Here is a 25,879-nt window from a genome sequence, read left to right on the forward strand (position 1 = left end):
AGAAAAAATATGAAATTAACATAATTATTTACTACTTTTTACCCACTAGATCAGCAAAGTTTGATGAAGCCCCATGTTAGGGAGAATAAAGAGAAACAGACTCTCACAGTGCTGATGGGAATTTGAAATATTTCAAACTCTATGAAGGATAATTTGTCAGTATGCAACAACAAAAAAAGAAAGCAAATACATCTAGACTTAGCAAATTTAATTCCAGGAATTTAACCTATAGCTGTGCTCATACACATGCAAAATGACACGCAAAAAGGAATTCACTATAGCATTGTTCATAACTGTTAGAATCTTAAAACAACTTAATACCCAACCTGGCACTAAGTCATTCCATATCCCAACAGTCAAATTCTATGCAACTCCAAGAAATATATTTACATGTATGAAACAGTCAAATATTAGAGTATCGTGTGCATGAAGAGGGGGAAATATATACATGTTTGTCTTCTGTGTAGTTACCTCCAAGGAAGGGAACAAAGTAATTGGGGACAATACTGGGAGGAAGATTTACGTCTTTGCACCTTTAAAATTTTGAACCATGTTAGTACTATCAATTAAAAAAAATAAGTTCCTGTGTGTAGATTGAGTCACCTGGAGCATGAGTTGCAGCATGAGGATACTGGAGACAATGGCTAAGAACAAACTAAGAGGGCAGAAGTCCAGGAATGTATTTCATATAGCCAGACAAAAAAACTTTTAAGTCTAAAAACAAAGCAAAACCAGTTACGACTAACCTTAAGGAGATAAACACTGTGAATAAGGAAAACGTTAACAAAGTGAATAAAGCTTTTGTAGATACACAAAGGAACTTGCACATTTCTCAAAAGGCCCTTCCCTTGAACCTCTGCAGAAACAACTGATTCCTCAGCAGTGTCACGAAAACAAACCACTTAATTTTGATGAAGTGACAAGATTAATGGCTCAGTTGTAATACACTGGAGATACATCAAATGCCCCCAAAAGACCAATAAATTACATGTTTAATACCAAAAGAAGAAGAAGAAGCAGCAGCTCCATTTGTGTTATGTGAATTTCCATCTCTTTCCCAGTCCTATCCTTCCTTTCATAGTCCCTCCTTGAGTGGATACGGCCTTTGGTTAACCTAGCTCTATTCCCACCCCTGCAGCAAACCTTCTCTCTTTCAAGGCTCAGGGTCAGGGAGCATGGTATGGTCTTTCCTCTCACCTTTTCCCACGCAGAGGACAGGCAGTCTGCTCCTGCCTGTAGTGTATCTAGAGGTGGGTAAGACTTCCATGGTCTCCAGACCCTCCGCACTGGGCTATAGGCACCTAGCAAGCCATTCCTCCGTGTTTGTGTTCTGAGTAGCTCTGTTCAAGCCAGTCTTTGTGACATCCTCATCTAGATAGTGCTCAGTCAGTTCATTAGATCACTCCAAAGCCTACAGAATTATCTTTTCCTAGAGGAGTTTTTTTCATCTGTGAAGTTCTGCCTGTCAGTTGCACTGGAATCTATTTTTCGAATCTAAAGACAAATTACACTGATCCAATGTCTGCACACTCCTAAATTTAATAGTAATCATTAGAAAAATCAGTTACCAAGAAAACTTAGTATTTAACAGGGTGTTAGTTTAACACATGCTCAACTTACCAGCTTTACATAAAATAGCAATACTGTGTGTAACATACCGATAAGAAAAAAAAAAGTCTTTATATAATTTGGCAAGGATACCCAGGCCCAGAGCTTTTTGCAAACAGGATGTAGTTCAGCTTCACACTATGTCACTCTGGCATTAAAGACATATTAAAAATGTAATAAATCTTTACCAATGCTGATTCTTATTAGACATTCAAACTTTAAAAAAAAAATTGCAGGGTCAAACTTTGCAAAATAAAACTTATTTCCGCTACTCAACAGCCCAAAATATAAGCACTGTACTTAACCTAGTTATTATATATAGATTAAAAGTTCCAAACTGCTTACTGTCTAGCTTGGTCCTTACTGGAATAGGTTACATTTACGACTGCAGTTTCCGAGTCAGTGTTCACTAGAGGAAGAGAAAAGTGAAGAGAAAAAAATGTTAGTTTTCTTTCTATTTTCTTCCTTTTACAAATTTGAAAGCAATTGAGAAGACATGTACCTTGCTCACAGCTTTCCACCACTCCATACTGGACTAGTAAACTATCCAACACCTATCAGGAGGGCGAGAAAAAATTACAGATTTTCAATTTCCCAAAGTTACTAACAAGGGCAGAAATACCTTTTTTTTTTTTTAAGATTTTATTTATGAATTTGAGAGAGAGAGAGAGAGAGAGAGAGAGCACAGGCAGGGGGAGCAGCAGAGAGAGAAGAAGAAGCAGGCTCCCCACTGAGCAGGGAGCCTGATGTGGGGCTCGATCCCAGGACCCTGGGATCATGACCTGAGCTGAAGGCAGCTGCTTAACCAACTGAGCCACCTCGGCACCCCAGAAATACCTTTTAAAATCACAAAGTAATTGTGATGGAAATGAACAACAACAACAACAAAAATTAACTGGGGTTTTGGGACTACAGAAGCAGGGAACGGTACCATAGAGGGGCATAGTGGGCTTCTCTCCCCTGCCTATTCCCAAATGCCTAATTTTTAACTCACTTCCTACGGCTAACCAAGAAGTTAAATGGCTCAGCCCAGTATTCAAAACCATAGCCACCTGATTCCTAAAGCTGGAAGAGAAAGAACTACGTATTTCTCATACATATATATCAACACATCGTCTTAGGAGATAAGGTCCCAAGTCAAGTTTTATCTTTGAGATGTTCCTTTCCAAAGAACTTCTTTCACAGCGATTATGGGCAAATCAGAACAGACTACTCTCAAGGCAGACCGGCAAAATAAAAAGAATAGCTGATTTTCTACCAGAGTCTTAAGTTAAAGATTAACCTAACGGAACTGAAATTAATTTAACACTGTTGGAAAATGTACAGCTTGAAACTGTTTTTACCATCTTTCCTGCAGCTGCATTATTATTACACTGTGCATGTTTTTTCTAAAGAGAAGCTGTTAAAACAGTAACAGTAACTAAATTCTTTTATAGTATAAATTGCAGATGTACATCTCATGGTCTCATCAGTATAAACCAAATTCAACTGTCCTTAGCTTCCAAGAATTGTAAAGCTTTTCTTGAAAAGTAAAACAAGTTTTTATTAATTTATAGTGAACCACTTACTCAACAATTTAATTGCAAAATTAAAGGACAATGCCTCGAGAATGTTTTCTACCCCCAAGAACACAGTAAACCATTAAGAAACACTAACATTTTTTGTTGTTAACTCCCTACTAAACTTTTATGTAATTTCTTCATAACAAACACTTCTCTCATGTGGTATCTTTCAGGGGTTTATTTTGTTTACTGATTTAAGTTTGAAATTTATAGTAAGGTTTGTCTAGGGATGCACTTTAATATTTTTCCCCATTTTAAATAGGGCTAATACCTATTTGTGAATGGAATAGTTACCTTTTTTTTTTTTTTTTTTTAAGATTTTGTTTGACAGAGAGAGATCACAAGTAGGCAGAGCAGCAGGCAAAGAGAGAGGAAGAAGCAGGGTCCTTCCTGAGCAGAGAGCCCGATGCGGGGGCTCGATCCCAGGACCCTGATATCATGACCTGTGCCGAAGGCAGAGACTTAACCCACTGAGCCACTCAGACGCCCCTAGTTACCTATTTTTATACCGCAGTTTTGATGTGGTAGTGGTAGGGAAGGGGTGTAAGGAGTTGGGATAAATGCCAATTTAATGTTAAATAAACATCATTCTTAATTTTTCCTAAAAGCAATTTGTTCAGTAATACATTAGTCTCCATACAGTTTAGCTTACACTACCTTAACTTGTACTACTATACATATATATACATGCACACATTTATATGGAAATATATAATATGTACATACACATAGGCATTAAATAAATGATATAATTTTTTAACTTAAAAAATCAAGGAAATGTAATTTTCACTGCATATATTATAGAAAGCTTAGTGTTTTCGTAACAAAATTGCTTGGGGGCACCTGGATGGCTCAGCTGGTAAAATGCAACTCTTGATCTCAGGGTCCTAAGTTGGAGCCCCATGTTGGCTACAGAGTTCACAAAAGAAACACACACAACAAAAAAACTGCTGGTAGTTTTATCATTTATCGCTAATAATAAATGCTATTAGTTGTCAATGATCCTGTGTGTAAAATCTCTAGAAAGGTAATTAGAAACTATAATTCTATACACTAAAAAGGTGAATTTTACTGTATATAAATTGTATTTAAATAAACCTGATTCTAAACGAAACAACAATCCTAAAAACAAACAAAAAACAGGTCCAGCATCAATCTTAGTACCTAGTTAAGAAACAAGTTAACACCACAACCTGAGGGGTTTTATCTAGACCCCAAAGATGAATTTCAATGGGTCTTTGATGTCTTTATTCAAAGTTTTATGCACAAATTTTGGGGGTCATCACAACTGAGAGACAGAAGAAGGACTTCTAATAGCCCAATCTGATTCCCAAATCCTGGAAGGGCTTCCAACCCCCAAATGATTAAATGGTGCTATACTAACCAATTTTCCTTTTAAGTGCACCAGGCAAGCATTTGTCTCAATATGCTATGTCAAACAGGACTACCAGACTGTTTCACGCCACTCCAAACCTTCAACCCTCCAAAGACTAAATATAACTTAACCCTAAGAAAGTCTGGACATTTTGATTCATCCTGCATTCACTAGGAAGACAAACATTCCTGTTACCTGTCACTTAACCACCATGCCCTGGGTTCTTGTTTCTTTTCAGCTGCTAGAACATCTTGTAGTTTCTACCTATCCCATCTATTTCCACCACCCATGCTTTAAATTTAACAGCTTTGTTTGAAGGTAAAAAGTAAAATAAAAACTTCCATTGCACATTTCTAACATTTCCATAAATCTCTTCAATTCTCAATCCTAAATGAATTTATTTTACTTGAGCCACAAAGGAAACATGTCTCTATGCGTCACTAAGTTTTAAATTCCAACTGGAGGGGAAAGAAGGCATCGAAGCAAATTAAAGCCTCCGAGGAAATGTCTTGGTGGAATGTCCCTTTTTTTATATATTCAGGACTTAAAAATCTCAAATATTCAGCCTTTCAAAAAAGTTCATCCAAATATACAAATAGCATCTCACAATAAATGCAAAGATTATCAGTGTCCTTCACATAGCTGTGGAGAACTAAGGTCATTCATAACTCTACAGGGTGCAAACCATCTCAGGTGAGGAATGGAGGAATGTATGGTACAACCATACAACTGAATATTATTTGGCCATAAAAAAGAATTCACCACTAACATACGCCACATGAATCAATGTTGAAAACGTTAGGTCAAAGAAGCCAATCACCAAAAACCAAAAACAACATATTAAGTGATTCTACTAGTAGGCAATGTCCAGAGAATGGAAATCTATAAAGACCGACAGTCAATTAGTGGTTGCATAGGGCTGGTGAGTGGGAATGTAGAGGGTGATAGCTGAAGAGGCTTCTTTCTGAGATGATAAGAAAGCTGATAAGCATTGGCTGTGGTGATGGGTACATACATCTGTTACACCAAAAAACAATGAATCATAACTGTAAATGGGTGAACTTTATGTGAACTGAATGTCAATAAAGCCGTCAAGAGTAACTAAAATCATGGCGCCTGGGTGGCTCAGTCGATGAAGCATCTGCCCTCAGCTCAGGTCATGATCCCAGAGTCCTGGGATTGAGTCCCGCATGGGGCTCTTTGCTCAGCAGGGAGCCTGCTTCTCCCTCTCCCTCCTCCTGCTCCTTCTCTATTAAATTAAAAACAACAACAAAAATATGGTCCAGGATTTTTTAGCCTTGAAGAGCTACTGAAATGCAATGAACTGCACAAAATTTTATCAGTTCTGCCATTATGTACACTCTCCTGAGACCACCACCCTTATCAAGCTAAGTTTCTTCATGCCCCTCTTCAACCCAGTAGGCTGGTTTATTCATACACAGAACACTGAGATAAAGACAACTGGAAAACTATCTTTGTGCCTCAGACAAGATCAGACTTCCTCTGCCCCAGCAGACCACCTCAACACCACCACCCCTGCCCCTGACCAGACGAGCTGGAGTTCAGCAGCTCCCCTGTGGGCATTCACGGGCAATGCATGCCCTGCAGATAAATCTTCTGCTAACTGCTGATTCTTTACACCTATAGCTCATGAGGTCCCATCACCTCTGAACTAGCTGAACTGAGGGTCCAACTGACATCTTGCCTCCAGTCCACCACCATATCCTGTCACTCTTCTGCTTAAAGTTAAGCCTCAGTGGCTTCAAATTTATGACAGAAATTGTCACAAGTTCAGCACGGAGGAGGAGATCATCAATGATTTGGTACTGCCTTCCTCTTCCATCCTCTTCAATATACTTCCCACATACCTAGTGCCCCATCCAGTCACACCCTCAAGACTTGGTGAAGCACCCTCGTTTCCATAGCACCTGAGCTCACCTAATCCTAGAAATGAAAGCAATGTTATTTTATCCTCTCTTCACTGATCTTTATTCTCCCACTAGACTAGCCATTATTAATCACAGCAATGCAATTGTCAGGTGTGCCACAAATAATCTATTCCTAATGGTTATACTGGCTTCCACACTTAAGAAAACTCATAGTACATCTACAATAATAGAACCCAAGTCCTTCTTACATGGATGTGTTTCAGAAGATGATGGGGCAATGCTGGATATTACTACCTTGTGTGCTACTCTTTTCTTAAAATGCATCTGGAAATGCCCCACCACCTTTATCACTCTCCACCCCACAGAGCTCCACTTGTCTCTAAACTTGTAAGGAGAGAGACCATAGATTTGTTACCTGAGAACCATACACTTAGCTCAATGAGGAACAACAACAAAAATAAAAGGGCTAAAAGGAAGCCACCAAATAGTTTTTGTCCTACAAGCAAAGGAAACTAATTTCAGGCTCCTTTACAAATCCAAAGTGTTATAAGTGAACAGGTATTAATCACGAATTCATTCAAAAAGATATGTAAGTTTACAGTCACAAGCATTATATAAAAACCAGTTAAATTAAAATTCAAATCAGGATATTTAATGCTCTCTTGCCCCAACACACACTTCACCAAAATACACACACATGCACACACACCCACACAATAATAAATATTCCAAACACCAAAACAACACTCAGACCCTGGAGAGAGATTTCAGGAAACTAATTTCAGGCTCCTTTACAAATCCAAAGTGTTATAAGTGAACAGGTATTAATCACGAATTCATTCAAAAAGATATGTAAGTTTACAGTCACAAGCATTATATAAAAACCAGTTAAATTAAAATTCAAATCAGGATATTTAATGCTCTCTTGCCCCAACACACACTTCACCAAAATACACACACATGCACACACACCCACACAATAATAAATATTCCAAACACCAAAACCACACTCAGACCCTGGAGAGAGATTCCCAGAAAGAAGCTGGTTTTAATTTGGGAGCAAGTTACTGACTCTCTCAGCGCTTTTATTCCCGTATCTGTCAAGAGCACTCATGACTTTCCCAGGACTGCCATTACAAAATACCAAAAACCAGGAGGTTTAACAACAGAAATGTGTTCCTCTCATAGTTCTGGAGGCCGGAAGTCCAAAATCAAGGCATCAGCAGGGCCCTGTTCCCTCGGTAGGTCCCAAGAAGAATCCTTCCCTGCCTCTCACAGCTTCTGGTCGCTGCTGGCAATCCCTGCTGTTGGCGAGCCTGCAGCCGCACAGCCCCACTCTCCCAGTCTCTGCCCCCATCAGCACAGGGCCCTTCTCCCCCAAGTCTGGGCCTCTGTGTCTCTGCAGCTGAATCTGCCTCTCCTTTCTCACATAAAGACATCAGCCATTGGACCCAGATCCCACCCTAATCCCACAGGACACCTCTTAACTTGATTACATCTAAAAAGACCTAATTTCCTTTTTCTTTTTTGCGGGGGAGGGTGTTAATTTAAATCCAATTAATTAACATATAATGTGTAATTGGTTTCAGATGTAGAGTTCAGTGATCCATCAGTTGTATATAACATCCAGCGCTCATTACATCACTTTCCCTCCTTAATGTCCATCACCCAATCACCCCGTCTCTGCACCCCTCCAAGAAATAAGCTATTTTTTACTAATCCCCATGTCAACAAGAACATGGAGAAAAACCTCTACAGAATCAACTTTGGAGAGTCAGGTATGTGAGAAACATCCTTCAAATATAGCTCAACACGTTTCATAGAAACAGAACCCACTTGTTGATATTTATGGATAAAAATCATTCCAGAAGTTTCAATTCTTTTACATCATCTATGAGAGGACTAGCTACCTTAACCAAGAACAACTCTATATCGCAGGCCCCAATAAGCATTTGTAATACTGGTTAAAAAACTCAGATAGAAAAAAATTTAAAGAAATATTCACCTTAGACGCCTGGGTGGCTCAGTTGGTTAAGCAGCTGCCTTCAGCTCAGGTCATGATCCCAGCGTCCTGGGATCGAATCCCGCATCGGGCTCCTTGCTCTGCAGGGAGCCTACTTCTCCCTCTGCCTCTGCCTGCCACTCTGTCTGCCTGTGCTTGCTCTCTCTCTCTCTGACAAATAAATAAATAAAATCTTAAAAAAAAAAAAAAAAGAAATATACACCTTAACGAGGATTTCCTTAAAGTGTTACCACCATAATTATTTGAGTAACAAACCATTTTCTCACATCAAACTCTGTAAACAATTTCAACTCAAGAAAGCCAACATACACAGATCAGATCTTTGATAAGGCACAGGGTCCATCGTCTTGATCACTAATAACACCCAGAGGGCATCTCAGCCTTCATCACCCCCCATGAATGTTTCAGCATCAGAGGTACAGAGAGCAAAGCCTCACAACTTTCTTGCCACTCTCAACTTCCACAAGTTAGATCCTCTAACATGGGAAGGAGATAATAACTTAGGATTCTATAATATCACGTGATCGAGCAACTAATAGGTAATGGTCCAGGTTACCATGTATGTACAAACAGACCTCAAAAAGTCACAGAAGGCAGGGCGCCTGGGTGGCTCAGCAGGTTAAGGCCTCTGCCTTAGGCTCAGGTCATGATCCCAGGGTCTTGGGATTGAGCCCCGCTTCAGGCTCTCTGCTCGGCGGGGAGCCTGCTTCCTCCTCTCTCTCTCTGCCTGCTTCTCTGCCTACTTGTGATCTCTGTCAAATAAATAAATAAAATGTTTGGGGGTAAAAAAAAAAAAAAAAAAAAGGCACAGAAGCTAAGCCTCAGGAGCTCCTGTTGGGAGAAACCTTATGATCAACATCCATGCCCAGACCCAACGCTGTGTTCTTTTCTCCCTTTATGGCTTTTTATAGTCAGTGGTGATACTTTCTAGAGTTACAAATGCAAGAAGCCTTGCTCATTCAAGCCTCGAAAATTTTACCTTCAGCCCCCTGAAGCTCATTAATGAAAGTCCACCTCCACATTGCTCTGGGCTTACCCCCTGCTCTCTCATCTGCCATGGTAGAACCAGCCTCCAACATCTCGCTCCGCACTACCACAACATACTCCTAAGCTGTCTCCCCGTATTCATTTCTGCTTCCAATTATTCACTCTCAAACAGCGAGACTCACACTGTCAGTGTGCTAGCCACAGGCTACCTGTGGCTACTGGGCACCCGAAATGTGGCCAATCCACATGTGCAATGTCCTTCAGTGTAAAACAAACACCAGGGGTGCCTGGGTGGCTCAAGCAGTTAAGTGTGTGACTCTTGATCTTAGCTCAGGTCTTGATCTCAGGGTGGTGAGGTCAAGCCCTGCACTGGGCTCCACAGAGGGTGTGGAACCTACTTTAACAGTTAATAAACACCAGATTTTCAAGGCTTAGTACAAAATATATAAAATTCTATTTTTAAAATACTGATTACATGTTAAAATTATAATATTTTGGATATATTAGGTTAAGCAAAGGGGTACTATTAAAATTCATTTTCACGTGTTTTCTTTTTCTTTTCTTTTTTTTTTTTTAAGATTTTATTTATTTATTTGTCAGAGACAGAGAGAGAATGAGCGAGCACAGGCAGACAGAGAGGCAGGCAGAGGCAGAGGGAAAAGCAGGCTCCCCACTGAGCAAGGAGCCCGATGTGGGACTCGATCCCAGGACCCTGGAATCAGCTTCACCTGAGCTGAAGGCAGCCGCTTAAGCAACTGAGCCACCCAGGTGTCCCACGTGTTTTCTTTTTCACTTTAACATAGCTACTAGAAAATTTTTAATTGTATAAGTGGCCTGCGTTTTCTTTCAACTGGACCATGCTAACCTAGACTGATTTTTAAAAGCTGAGCTAATCAACTTACACCCTATGATAAACTCTAAGAGCTTCCCTTTGTATTTGGGAAAGGATCCAAGATCCCTAACAAGTGCCCCAAAGGCCCCATGTGACCTGCTCATCATCTAAAGCCAAGCTCTCCTCTCCAACTACATTACCCATGAATTATGGGTGATAACATTTGGGTGCTTTCCAGTAGAAGCGCTGTCTTAAATATTTTACCTGTTTTTAACTTATTTAATTCCACACAATCCCATAAAGGAATATCCCATTTTATAGATGCATAAATTAATAGTCCAATGCGCTATCCATAGATGCATAAATTATGGCATGGGGAAGTTAACACTGTTTTAACTTGGATAGTTAAATGACAAAGAAATTATTTAAAACCACAGCTATCAGATTCCAGTGCCCACACTTTTAACCACTTGGTCAACTAACTAAGCTGCCTCGTTTTCCCACACAATTAAAATAAAATATAATGATACAGGCTGAAGTCAGTCAGTCCTTTCTTTGCTGGAAGACCAAAAGCTGCCTTTGGTAGGTGAAGAAATTGGTATCAACTCTAAGGTCAACAAGCTTCCCTAGCCCTTGTCCCAAGCACTAAATACTGTGTATTTCCATTACCTCAAACAGATTAACTTACTATACATTTTACTAACTGCAACACTTGTAAAACACACCAAACAATATACAGTTAGGGTCCCTCTGACTACCTGCTTTCAGACCCCAAACTCTCAAAGAAGCCACTGTCAGTTTGATGGTGCCCCGAAATGTTTTTTGAAGTATGTGTCCCATGAAGAGATGTTCATTATCATCAGCATTTGGGGAAACGTAAATGACAGCCACACTGAGATAGCTTCACACCCACTAGAGGGCTATAATTTTTTTTTTTTTTTAAGGAAAATAATAGAAGTCTTGGCAAGGATGTGAAAAAATTAAAACTCTCATACTTTTCTGGGAGAAATGTAAAACAGAGCAGTCTCTATGGAAAGTAATATGGCAGTTCCTCAAAAAAATTAAAAGTAGAATTGCCACACGGTCCAACAATTGCACTTCTGGATATATACCCAAAAGAACTGATAGCAGGTACCCAAAGAGATATTTGTACACCTATGTTCCTAACAGCATCATTCACCATTGCTGAAAGGTAATGTGGTGTATACATACAAATGGACTATTTATTACTCAGCCAAAGAGGGAATGGAGTACTGATAAGTGCTATAATGTAGATAAACCCTCGAAACATTACGTGAAGTGGAAAATAAGCCAGACATACAAAGTCACATATTACACAACTCCATTTATCAGAATTGGTCAATCTGTAGAGACAGAAAGTAGACTAGTGGTTGCCGGGGATTGGAGGACAGAGAAATAGGGAGGGACGGCTTACTGACAGGGGTATTCTTTATGGAGTGATAAAAATGTTCTGGAATTTGTAGTGATGGTTGTATATCTTGTCAATATACTGAAACCCACTGAGCTGCACACTCCAACATAGCTACTTTCACAATTATGTGAATTTTGGCTCAAGTTGGTTTTTTTTTTTAAGTATGTGTAGATGTTTATGTATTCACATATCCACCCATAGAGAGGATGATTTTGTTGAGTTAATTTTCGTAAAGACTATCGATTACAGTTCTAAAACAGCTTATATATACTTTCTCAATTATTCCTCAATGTGGCTACTTTCCCCATTTTGAAGATGAATAAACTGAGGCAGACCTTAAGTAATTTAAAGTAGGATATTATTTGTCTTGCCTTTCCCCCCTCCAATCTGTCATCTTGGTGACCAGCCTATGCTGGTAAACACAAAATTACATTATTCTTTTTAACTGCCAGATGGATTTCCACAGTACGAACTATGAAGCTGCTGTCTTTTCTTCAGTCGCAATCACAGCATCCTCCAAACCTCGAACCGTAAGCTGTCTGTGACCTACCCCAACATGTCACAGGGTCTGGGGAGAGCCCAGCAGAAAACTGAGAGCAGTGACTGCCCAGCCTTCCTCCCAGGCCTGGGCCCTCCACTCCCCAACCAAACATGGAAAGCGAGGGAATCCTAGAAGTAAACACAAGTCTCGGTTACTCACTTACTTACTCCTTTAGCAGAAAGGTAGGGATTATCTAGCCAAACAGCTACAAATGACTAAAGGAAAAGAGAGAGCAGTTCAAAAGCCTAATACAATTCCAACACTATTATGGGTGAAGGCATGAACCAGAAAGTGACTCATCTAATGAAGTGAAAAATATCCAAGATCACGGTGGCCTCCCAAAGTGGTAACAGACAATCCAAGAGGCTGGCATTTTATCCATTACTCCTATCTGAAGTTTATTTAAAAATGAAAAAATAAAAACAGCTGCAGAAGAGAGTTTGATTCCAAAGTCAGTATTGATGAGAATATCTCCCTTAAGAATTAGACCTTCAGATGTGCATTAGTTATTCTCCTGGGCTTTATGGGGCCTTCATAATAAAATACTGAAAGTGATGAGTGGGTAACAATGGATGGTATATAACCATACCCTGGAGTATTGCCTGGCCACGAAAAGGAATGAAGTACATAGTACAATTTGGATGTACCTTCAAAATGTTAAGTGGAAGAGACCATATATTGTATAGTACCGTTTATATTAAGTGTCCGGAACAAGCATATCTATAGAGACAAAGCAGGACCTGGTTGCCAGGAGCTGCAAGAGGCCACCAGGGAGGAAAGGCGGTGACTATTACTGGCTATGGGGTTACTTTTTGGGATAATGAAAAATGTTCAAGAATTAAATAGCAGTGATAGCTCCTTACACCTTGTGAATACACTAAAGGATGCTGAATTATACGCTTAAAATATGAATTTTATGGTACATGAATTACAGCTCAATTTTCTTAAAAAGCACATTTAAAACATAACAGGATATCAGCTTACACACACACCACAATCCAACCATGTTGAAAAATGAGTATCATACCAAAGTGAACTATGAGTAATTCAACCACATTGCCATTGGGGAGAAAGACTTTTTCTTCTTTCTTTTCTCCTTCCAAATTTTGTACAATGAATATGTAATTTTACAATCAAGAAAAAAATGAGGGGTGCCTGGGTGGCTCAGTGGGTTAATCTCTGCCTTTGGCTCAGGTCATGATCTCAGGGTCCTGGGATCGAGCCCCACATTGGGCTCTTTGCTCAGCGGGGAGTCTGCTTCTCCCTCTCTCTCTGCCTGCCTCTCTGCCTACTTGTGATCTCTGTCTAATAAATAAATAAAATCTTTAAAAAAAAAGAAAGAAAGAAAAAATGAGAACATCAAACTGGATTATACTAGCCTTTAAATTGTTTTCAAAAAAAAAAGATGCCAAGAAAATAGTGTGTCTCCCCTTCCTATTCTTACGGCTCTCAATTGGAGAAAGTTCTAGAGAAAGAAATGAACAAAGGGCAGAGCCAAATGCATGAATTTTGGGGGCAGAGGAAAGATGCTCTCCATACCAACCCACTATAAGAGACCTGAACCCTGCTAAGACACAGTGCTAGAAGGGACAAGAAGGCGGGAGAAAAGTCAAGTGGAATCCTTCTCTCCATTGCTATTTGTTTCCTGTGACAGACCTGCATTTCCTTAGCACTTCTCAACAGTGGGGTGGACAAATCATGGCAATACTGCCAAGCTACTGATGATACAAGGTGCCCCTACAAATGCTCCTGGAATTTCCTCATTCTGCAATTCTCGGGTCCAGTGGGGCAGGAGTGTCCACAGGGCAAACCAGGGTTTCCCTCACACCCACCCACCATTCTGTCACCGGCAGTGTATTATTCAAGATCAAGGCCTAACCTGGAGCCCAGCCATGTATGTGCTATACTTAAAAGCCACTCATTAGCTCCAGAGCACTGCTTTTGCTCCAAAATTCTATTGCACAAGCTTTTCACCCAGATCCTACCCCTCAGACTGTAACATAATCCTGCTATGTGCCATTTAGAAAATACTTGATTTCCAACTTGTATAGCACATATTACTGAAGAATTGGGACCAGAAGTGGGAATGCTCAAGTAATTTTAAAGCTTTCAGGGTGCCTGGGTGGCTCAGTCGGTTAAACTTCTGCCTTTAGCTCGGGTCACAATCCTGGGGTCCTGGGATGGAGCCCTGCACAGGGCTCCCTGCTCAGCAGAGAGCTTGCTTCTCCTTCTCCATCTGTCCCTCCTACCCCTCCCGCCTGTGCTCTTGTGTGTGCTCACACACACTCTCTCAAATCTTTCTTTAAAAAAGTTCTTATATTTTAGAGACAAAAACCAAGTTTTTATTTTTTAGCAGTTTCTCTGAAATTAAACTCAAGCAATGTATGTCAGAATTTCATGTCACTTATTTCACGAGTGCATCATCTGCCACCCCAGTAATTATCCTCCCACCGCCGTTTATGTCCTTGTTGTATTATTATCTCTACAAGTCACACAGGAATGGCCCTGCTCATTAATGACACCTCAAACAAGTATAAAAATCAAAATTCAGAACCGCAAAATAAACGGACTCATTTTCCCTGACCAAAGCCATGTGTGGAAACATTAGGTACACAGGTCGTTCTGATCAACAGATCTTTAGCACTAATTATTCACACATACAATGAACACTGATGGAGGTACAGGGCGAAAATCAGGACAGGTAAGTGGAAAGATTTACATGCTTACATTCAGGGTAATGTGCAAATCATATCTGGTGCCTTACATCTAGAATATATAAAGAACATTTACAAATCAATAATAAAGACAACCCGATTTAAAAGCAGGTAGAAGAGCACCTGGGTAATAGTGCAGTCAGTTAAGCATGCGAAGCTTGGTTTCGGTGCAGGTCATGATTTCAGGGTGGCGAGATTGAACCCCAAGTCAGACTAGCACATAGTCTGCTTAAGTTTCTCTCTCCTCCTTCCGCCTCCTGCCCCTCGTGTTTGTATGTGTATTTATTTAAAATAAATCAATCTTTAAAAAAGAAAACGGGTTAGACAGTGGTGGGGTAGGTGACAGAGGTGATGGGGATTAAGAAGTGTGCTTGTTGCAATGAGCACTGGACGCATGGAGTTGTGGAATCACTATATTGTGCACCTGAAATTAACATTACATTATATATTAATGAGAATAAAAACTTAAAAAATAAAACTGGGCAGAGGACTTGAAAAGACATGTCCCCCAAAGAAGATATGCAAATTACCAAAAGTACATGAAAGGATGCTTGGCATCCACATTACTCATAAGGTAAAGTGCAAACGAAAACCATGATGACCTGTCACTTTAAATCCACTAGAATAGGGGTGCCTGGGTGGCTCTGTGGGTTAAGCCTCTGCCTTTGGCACAGGTCATTATCTCAGGGTCCTGGGATCGAGCCCTGCATCGGGCTCTCTGCTCAGTGGGGAGCCTGCTTCCCCTCTCTCTCTGACTGCCTCTCTGCCTACTTGTGATCTCTCTCTGCCAAATAAATAAATAAAGTCTTAAAAAAATAATAAAAAAAAATAAATCTACTAGAATGGCTATAACCACCAGGTCAGATAATCACAAGGTCGGGGGCACCTGGGTGGCTCAGTGGGTTGTCTTTGCCTTCGGCTCAGGTCCTGACCCCAAGGTCCTCGGATGGAGCCCCGCATTCGGCTCTCTGTTCAGCAGGGAGCCTGCATCCCCCTCTCTCTCTGCCTGCTGCTCTGCCTACTTGTGATCTCTGTCTGTCAAATAAATAATAAAATCTTTAAAAAAAAAAAAATCCAAGGTTATGGTGCGCCTGGGTGGGTCAGTGTGTTAAGCCGCTGCCTTTGGCTCAGGTCATGATCTCAGGGTCCTGGGATCGAGTCCCACATCGGGCTCTCTGCTCAGCAGAGAGCCTGCTTCCTCCTCTCTCTCTCTCTGCCTGCCTCTCTGCCTACTTGTGATTTCTCTCTGTCAAATAATAAAATAAATAAAATCTTTTAAAAAAAAATCTAAGGTTAGATAATCACAAAGATAATGGACAAAGCATGTGGAAGAAGCAGAGCTCTCATATACTACTGCTAAGAGCATCAATTTCAGGGGCGCCCAAGTGGCTCAGTGAGTTAAGCTGCTGCCTTCGGCTCAGGTCATGATCTCAGGGTCCTGGGATCGAGTCCTGCATCGGGCTCTCTGCTCAGCAGGGAGCCTGCTTCCCTCTTTCTCTCTCTGCCTGCCTCTCAGTCTACTTGTGATTTCTCTCTGTCAAATAAATAAATAAAATCTTTAAAAAAAAAAAAAAAGAGCATCAATTTCAGAGTGGTACAGCGACTCTAGAAAACCATGGCAGTTCCTCAAAACCTTAAATAGTTACTTTAGGACTCAACAATTTACGTACACTCCCCAAAACAATAAAAACATGCTCACACCAAAAAACTGTACAAGAATGCTCACAGCAGCGTTATTCACAACAGCCAAAACCAGTGAAAACAACCAACATGTCCTTCAACAGAAAAACAGGGAAACAAAAGGTGACATATCCATATAACGGACTATAATTTGGCCACAGAAGGGAAAACATACTGATACATGCAACAAAACAGAGAAAACATTTTGCTAAGCGAAAAAAAAGCCAGACACAAAGACCATAATGATTTGTATTTCTATGAAATGCCCAGAATAGGCAAATCTATACAGACTAAAAGATTAGTGGTTGGTTAGGGCTAAGGGGAAGGTGGGGGATAGGAAGGGTTAGCTGAGGGGCGCCTGGGTGGCTCAGTGGGTTAAAGCCTCTGCCTTCAGCTCGGGTCATGATCCCAGGGTCCCAGAATCGAGCCCCACATCAGGTTCTCTGCTCAGCAGGGAGCCTGCTTCCTCCTCTCTTTCTCTCTCTCTCTGCCTACTTGTGATTTCTGTCAAATAAATAAATAAATAAATAAAATCTTAAAAAAAAAAAAAAGTCCCGCAACAAGCTCTCTGCTCTGTGAGAAGTCTGCTTCTCCCTCTGACCCTACTTGTGCTCTCTCATTCTCTCTCTCAAATAAATAAATAAAATCTTTAAAAAAAAAAAAAAAAGGGGGCCATGAACAGATCCGTACAACACAGCTGCTAAGTACTAAAACCTAGGCCTGCAAAACAGCACTCATGGTATCATTCCACGTATGTCAATAACCACATGTATATAGCCAAAAAATAAAGCATGTTCAGAAAGTTTTTAACTGATGGAAAGTTTTTAACATTTTAAATGTCCTCGTCGGTGGAAATTTTCACTTTGACTTTGTCTGGCTTTTTACATAAGCAGCATGTGATGTGTTTTGTTTACAGAAATGAGAACTTTCAGTTCACACTTTTACATGCTAGCTAGCTTCTTTGCTTTCTTCACACAGCTGTACCGGCAGAAGGACTCAGAAGCCAACAAGAAAGAGTTCCTACCAGCTAAAAATGGGACAAACTTACTATCAGTAAAGCTAACAAAAATAGACTTGAGACACAAATTAGTATTATAAACTCAAGTATCGAGTATATAAACTCAAATATTTAAAACTATCTGTTACTGCTGGAGAACCAAGTCTGGTAAATAAGAAGAATCAAACGCTACCTTTCTTATAGATAATTAATCTCAGAGTAACCAAATAGTATCTCTGCAGATGTTTTTCTTTATAAAAGTGTTTCAATTAATAAATGAGAAGAAAGAACTGAAAAGTCACCCTTTTTGCTTCCCTTCATAAAACGGATTTCTTAAAAACTATGGATGTTGGGGCGCCTCGGTGGCTCAGTGGGTTAAGCCACTGCCTTCGGCTCAGGTCATGATCTCAGGGTCCTGGGATCAAGTCCCGCATCGGGCTCTCTGCTCGGCAGAGAGTCCGCTTCCTTCTCTCTCTGCCTGCCTCTGCCTACTTGTGATCTCTCTCTCTCTCTCTGTCTCTGTCAAATAAATAAATAAATAAAATCTTAAAAAAAAAAAAAAAAAAAAACTATGGATGTTAAACTACAAAAGGAAATAAAATGCATGCTTCCTGACAGACATCTGTACCTATGAAGTATTCTCGCTTAAAGAGAAGTTGGGGGATGGGGGGCTGGGTAGAAAATCTGAATATGGCCAAGCCTTTTGTGGTCTCAACCTTGGCAACACAGCTGCATCACGTGAAGAGCTTATAATACGAAAGCCTGGGCCCTAACCCTGGAGTTATAATTTAATTAGGCTAAAATACAGCCTGGACATTAAAATTTTTTATGAAACTCCCCAGGTGGTTCTAAGAAGCAGCAATGGTGAAGATCCCTGCTCTAGACTTAACCACCAATTCACAGGTATATGAAGAACTAAGAAACAAAACTACAAACTATGAGAGTAGAATCAACTAATCTATTATGACAGAACAATAAAGAATCCAGTTTATTCAACATATAACTAAGTTAAGAAAATGGAGTAAGAACCCAAAGATTAAGAGACTTAAGAGTGGGGTGCCTGGGTGGCTCAGTGGGTTAAGCCACTGCTTTCGGCTCAGGTCATGATCTCTGGGTCCTGGGATTGAGTCTCGCATCGGGCTCTCTGCTCAGCAGGGAGCCTGCTTCCTCCTCTCTCTCTCTGCCTGCCTCTCTGCCTACTTGTAATCTCTCTCTGTCAAATAAATAAATAAAATCTTTTTTTAAAAAAATTAAATCTTCATAAAAAAAGAAAAAAAGAGGGGTAGGGTGGGGTCGGGTACCTGGCTCAGTCTGTAGAAAATGCAACTCTTGACTTTGGTATTGTGAGTCTGACCCCCACAGTGAGTGTAGAGATTACTTTAAAAAAAAGAAAAAAAAATCTTTTAAAAAAAAAAGAAGGCTTAAGAGAAAACAACCAACTGTGAAATATGGACCTTACTTGGATATAATGTTGGAGGGGTGATATACAGAGGAAATGAGATCAGTCATAACCTGATCATGGCTGAAGTGCGGTGATAGGCTCGTGGGCTGATTCATCACATACTCTGTACATTTGTATATGCTTGAAACTACCCACTTTAGAAAGCTTTAAGAATCTGAAACATTTTTTGAAGATCTAATATGGCTGAAGAAAAGCATATAGTTCATACAAATCAGTAAGAAAATGAAAATTGCTTCCAATATTTTTTAAAAGACACTTTTAAGAAAATGAGAAAACCAACAAATGAGATGACTGGAAGCAATTAATTGCAAAGCACACCTCTGCTAAAAAGCTTGTATCTCGGTGTGTGCGTGTGCGTATCTCACAAATCTCAAAACTCGGTAAGAAAACTAATTTTTAAATGTCCAAAAGATTTAAATATTTATTTCAGAGAGAGCGAGAGAAAGTGCGTATAGCTGTGCATGCATCTGGGGAGAGGGGCAGGAGAGGGAGAGAATCTCAAGTAGACTCCCCACTGAGTGCAGAGCCCAATGCAAGGCTCGAACCCATCACCCTGAGAACATGACCTGAGCCAAAATCAAGAGTTGGAGCTCAACCGACTGACATACTCAGGTGTCCCAAATGTTCAAAAGACTGAAATAGAACACTCCACCAAAAAAATCTATGAATAGCAACTACATGAAAAAAAATGGGTTTTTTAGTAATGAGGGAATGCAAATTAAAACCACAGTGAGAAGGACACCTGGGTGGCTCAGTCAGTTAAGTATCTCCCCTGGGCTCCGGTCGTGATCCCAGGGTACTGGGACTTGCTCAGCAGGGAGTCTGCTTCTTCCTATCCCTCTGCCCCTCCCCCCTCACACACAAGCACTCTCTAATAAGTTTAGAATTTTTAAAAAGTAAAAGTTTTTAAAAACCCACAATGAGATAACACTTCATACCCTTTAAGGTGGCTAAAATAAGGATGGTAAAAATGTAAAGAAGTTGGAATCATTATTAATAGCCAGTGGGAATATAAAATGATGCAATCACTTTGGAAAACAGTTTGGCAGGGCCTCAAAACATTAAGCATAAGGTAACCACAGGTCCTTATCAAAGAAACAGCATATGCCCACATAAAAACCCATATACAAATGTTCATAGCAGCATTATTCACAATATTTGAAAAGTGGAAACCATCCAAATGTCCATCAACTGATGAATGAACAAAATGCTGTAGCTACGTAATGGAATACTATTTAGCAATAAGAAAGAATGAAGTACCAGTAATATTTAATTTGATATAATTACACAGAAATATATTTATAGATGTGTATATACACCGGGTAGTATATACAAATGTATTTCCTTACTGTCAGCTGGGAGAGCCCAGAAGCCATGACACCCCAGTGGTAATGGTCATACCCACTGCCCAGGTTTCTTGGTTTCTAATTCCATTCTCCAATATAAAGAGCCACAGCTCCCTAAAGAAATGGCAGATTCTAGGACTAGAGCAAGAATTATACAAGGTGATTGTGAATACTGTGTGCTATCAGACAGTAAAAAAAAAAAAAAAGTTCTCAAACAGAAACACACACACACACATATACACACCGGTTAGGGTACCACAGGGAGACAGGTACCAACTGAAAGCTCCTGGCAGCCAAAGCTGGAACAGTATCAACAAAATAAATATTGGATTATAACTCAAGATACAAAATAAATATCCATAAATCTAAATGACTGAATAAATCAATGAGGGAGAATAAACAAATGTCCACTGAGAAAAATTCCAAATAATTTATGTTCGGTATTCTGCCCTCAAGGAGGTAAAGCATAACTCCCCATTCCTGGAGTGTGGGTTATACACAGTGGCTTCCTTTCATTGAGTATTGTATGGAAAGGGGACTGGGACTGGGGACAGGTGGAGGAGCAGCTTTACGGTAAAACAATCTGACATACACTATTTCATCCAGGTGATCAAGCTTAGCATCAACAGTGATAAGTCATGTTGATAGTATATACTCTTGAGATATACAATCAAGTATATATGGCATTTTACCTCTGTGGCCTACCCACCTCCCAGAACCAATCCAGTCTAATCATGAGAAAAGCTTCAGGTAAGTCCCCTAGAGACATTTTGCAGAATACCCACCAGTACTCCTCAAAATTGTCCAGGTCATCAAAAATAAGAAAAACCCAGAAACTATCACAGCCAAGAGGAGGCTAAGAAGACATGACAACTAAATGTAATGTGGTATCCTGGACAGGACCCAGGAACAGATGAGTAACATCTGAATGAAATATGAACTTCAGTTTATTATAAACTAGGACCCAAACAGGTTGGTTCATTAATTGTGACAAATGTACCATGCTAATAAAAGATGTTAGTAACAGGGGAGGACTGGCTGTGGGACATATATATGGGAACTTTCTGTACTACCTTTGTAATTTTTCTATAAACCTACCAACTATTTTAAAATTACAAGTTTGCTTTTAAAAAAGAAGAAGAAGAAGAAATAGGCATCTGGCTGGCTCATTCGATAGAGCACACAACTCAGGGTCATGAGTTTAACCCCACACTGGACCCACATGGAGCCTAAACATACACACACACGGCACTGATACATCCCACAACAACTTGAACATTGAATAATTTTATTAGGCAGAAGAAGTCAGTCACAAAAGGCTGCATACTGTATGATTCTGTGTATTTGAAATGTCGAGAATAAGCAAATCCACAGACACAAAACAGATTAGTGGTAGCCAGGGACTGGTGAGAAGTGTGAAAGGAAACTGAATCTTAAGGGTACGGGGTTGATTTGGGGGTGATGAAAATGCCTAAAATTACATAGTGGTGATGTTCCATAACTCAAAGAATACATTAAAACCCTCTGCGCTCTACACTTCAGGACTAAAGCTCTCAGAACTTAACGATGGGAACATAAAATGGAATAGTAACTTCAGAAAACAGTTTGGCAGTTTCTTAAATGTTAACATATACCTGTCTTATGACCTAGTTACTCCACCCCAAAATTCACCCAAAAGAAATAACAAGTGTTGGGAGAAAAAACATTTTTCCTCTACCAATTTAAGTTCCGTGATTGGGGAGCCTGTGAATTTAACTGACAACAGACAGATTTAACAAGAAAAAAAAATTACAAAGTTTATTCATATACCCATGTGGTATATGAAACAAAAGAAGTGTTTCTCTAACTAGCTAAAAAATGGGCACTGGTACGCCCAATGTGATGGAGAGTAAGCGAGGGGGATGAGAAAAGGCTTCATATTAGAACCAATGGGAGCTAAGGTTTGTGACAATGTCCATTTTTAAAGAGGCGGGGCGCCTGGGTGGCTCAGTGGTTTAGGCCTCTGCCTTCAGCTCAGGTCATGATCTCAGGGTCCTGATCGAGCCCCACATCGGGCTCTCTGCTTAGCAGGGAGCCTGCTTCCCCCTCTCTCTCTCTGCCTGCCTCTCTGCCTACTTGTGATCTCTCTCTATCAAATAAATAAATATCTTAAAAAAAAAAAAAAGGAGGCAAATGGTCTTTTCCATCTTTTTTCATGCCAGTAAGACTCCCCTGGAAACGGATTTATGTTAGTCTCCAGAAGTCTCTGCCCTTAGTCAGATAAAGCTTTCAATAGGCTTCTTTTGAAATCTGCTGAATCTCAAATGTCTTAAAGTTTAAAATAATCTTCATACCAACTCTCAAAGTGCAACTACGTCCCCAGAAAAGTACACATCCATACATAGACCTATACATAAATGCTCACACCACATTTGTAATAGTAAAAAACAACCCAAATGTCCATCAATGGACAGATGGACAAATTATAGTATATCCACACAATGGAATCCTAACTTAGCTATAAAAAGGAATGCGCTCTGGGGCGCCTGGGTGGCTCAGTGGGTTACGACCTCTGTCTTCGGCTTGGGTCATGATCCCAGGATTCTGAGATTGAGCCTGCATCGGGCTCTCTGCTCCGTGGGGAGCCTGCTTCCCCCTCTCTCTCTGCCTGCCTCTCTGCCTACTTGTGATCTCTGTCAAATAAATAAAATCTTTAAATTAAAAAAAAAAAAAGAAGAAGAATGCGCTACTGATTCATACAGTATGGGCAGATCTCCAATTATGCTGACTGAAAGAAGCCAGACCTAAAGAGTACATAAGACTCTTACTAAAACTCTAGACAACCAGCAAACTAACTTATAGCAATAGAAAGTAGAATAGTAGGTGCTTGAGAGGAAGGATGCAATACAAAAGGGCACAAGGAAACTTTGGGCAGTAACTATGTTCATTATCATTTATGATGGTGGTTTCACAGGTAAATACTCACACCAAAATTTAAATTGTATGTTTTATGGAGCACGCCTGGGTGGCTCAGTTGGTTAAGTGTCTGCCTTAGTCGTGATCCCAGAGTCCTAGGATCCAGCCCCAAATCGACTCCCTGCTCAGCAGAGAGCCTGCTTGTCCCTTGCCCTGTGCTCATGATCCCTTCTCTCTTTCAAATAAATAAATAAAATCTTTAAAAACAAAAACAAAAACAAAACTTAAATTGTATGCTTTAAAAATGGGTAATTTAGTCTGTCAATCATACCTCAATAAAACTATTAAGAAAAGATCTAGTATAGTTTAAGTTGTTACAAATCATTAAGAAAACGAGAATTGCTACCAATGTTTGACATGAGAAAAGGCTCTAAGGTTTAAGAGAGAAAAATAAATGTAGGAAATCACATGCAATAGGATCAGTACTGTTTCATGAAATTGTTAATTCACACAAGTGGAAAAAGAAATTAGATGATATATCTTTACTATCTGCATTACAAATATGGTTTATCCAGTTAGTATGAAAGTATTGTCAGACATACACTGTTGGAGTAAAGAGGCCAGAAAGAGAAATTACAGCCCAAGACAAACAGTCAATATGCATTTAGAAAGTTTCACTACTGGTCAAAGTTAGGTAAACATGTCAAATGAAATACTACTACCGATTTTTGCAGGATAAAATTGGCTAAGACTTTAAGTATAAAGAAGTACAGAATTTAGGGATGCCTTGGTGGCTCAGCTGGTTGAGTGTCTGCCTTCAGCTCAGGTCACGGTCCAGGGTCCTGGGATTGAGCCCTGAGACAAGTAGGAGTCAGGTTCCCGGCTCAGCAGGGAGCCTGCTTCTCCCTCTCCCTCTGCTGCTCCCCCTGCTTATGCTCTCTCTCACACTCTCTCTCTCTGATAAACAAATTTTAAAAATCTTTTTTAAGAAAGTATACAACTTATACAAAAGTTTTGTAACTGCAAACATTCTAAAAGTTCACACTCCGATATGTCATTTCAATTATGGTATACCTGCATAAAAATGAGAATATACCAAGCCTTTTTTATCACTGACTTCTCAAATTTTATCCAATGAATCTATATTACTTACAAGAGGGGGAGGACATTTTAGGTCATTCCTTTTATCAGAGCTCTGGAAAAAAGCTGAAAGCTGTTCAAAACCAATATACCAACTGATTAAGAGCTGACCTACCCTTTGACTGACCAACACATAAAGGATACAGATGAAGCAACTGAGCCGAAGGCAAGCAAAGAATACGACTAGGTTGCGGTAAATTACTACACCTCTACCAGGCAGAGCTACTTGGAAGATCTGGGTGGCAGGCAACCCCTCCATGACATCCCCATTCTTGCACACAAATGAAATCTCTCATATGTCAGCTAGAACTAAACACAGAATCTTTAAGTACACTACCATCCTTATCCCTTTCCCTCCTTCCTTGTGGGCACACAGATCCCAGAGTCATAATAATATAGCACACAAGACTCACACTTCTGTAAAGAAAACTAATCACCTTGGTTTGGTCTTTGACTTTCTTTAATCTCAATTTTGTGGCTACTGAAATAGCTTTACTCCCTTCATAACACTCTCAGTTTGTCAGGGCGTGCAAGGGCTGTGATGGGCTTTTAAAGATACTCAGACATTCTGACCGATAACTGGGAGCCCATCCAGATCTGTTTTTTACCTTCTTCGTAGAGCCCCAAACAAAACACAAAACTGAGAACTGTGTTAACAGTGACCAAGGAACTACTTCCTTAGAAGCTGATACCATGAGGGACACCTGGGTGGCTCAGTTGGTTAAGCTTCCAACTCTTGATTTCAGCTCAGGTCACAATCTCTGGGTTGTAAGATCAAGCCCCTTATGATTCTCTCTCTACCTCTGTCCAGCTCCCACCCCTCCCCCCAACACACACACACTCAGGAAATGAAGTATCAAGTATCATCAAACCAAGGCAAAATAACAGGAATATTTCATCCAAATGATTTTCAACATACACACTGTGCGTAGAAATAAAATAAAAGCTAACAGTTGTCTGTAGACAAGCCCAGTACATACTCTTGTTGGATAAACTGTAACACACACAAGGTAGAATAAAATCAAGAGGAGTAAGGACCTGCACAGGGCGAAGGAACAAAGTAACATTACTATTTTTATATGACTATTCACTGACCACCACTTCCAGCCCTTACTCGTAAATGCATTTAGTTCAAGAAGCAAGTACATTCATTGCTAAGCATCTGAAAACAAAGCTAAAAATTGAACAACCCAGTAAGTCTCATTAATAGGCATCCTAGGATTTCACAGCATAAAATACAATACTCTCCAAGGCACCTGGATGGTTCAGTCGACTGAGCCTCTGATTCTTGGTTTCAGCTCAGGTCATGATCTTGGAGTTTTGGGATTAATCCCCAAATAGGGCTAAGCCCTCAGCAGGGAGTATGCTTGGGATTCTCTCTGTGCCTCTTCCTCGG

At 40.1% G+C, this 25,879-nt stretch overlaps 1 protein-coding gene and 1 pseudogene across 2 annotated transcripts in view; one reads left to right on the forward strand and one right to left on the reverse strand.

Moving 5' to 3' along the window:
* IGF2BP3 (insulin like growth factor 2 mRNA binding protein 3) overlaps positions 1–25,879 on the reverse strand; it is a 144,017-nt gene that overhangs the window by 41,329 nt on the left and 76,809 nt on the right. For both annotated transcript variants that reach the window (XM_044246216.1, XM_044246215.1), the window contains exons 4-5: positions 2,111–2,162; positions 1,954–2,017 (exon numbers count right to left, since the gene is read on the reverse strand). In XM_044246216.1, coding sequence (XP_044102151.1) covers positions 1,954–2,017; positions 2,111–2,162 — 116 coding nt within the window. The remainder of the gene's footprint in view (positions 1–1,953; positions 2,018–2,110; positions 2,163–25,879) is intronic.
* On the forward strand, positions 632–962 carry LOC122904905 (annotated as a pseudogene).

The sequence above is a fragment of the Neovison vison genome, chromosome 4, assembly GCF_020171115.1.
Source record: "Neovison vison isolate M4711 chromosome 4, ASM_NN_V1, whole genome shotgun sequence".
NCBI lineage: Eukaryota > Metazoa > Chordata > Mammalia > Carnivora > Mustelidae > Neogale > Neogale vison.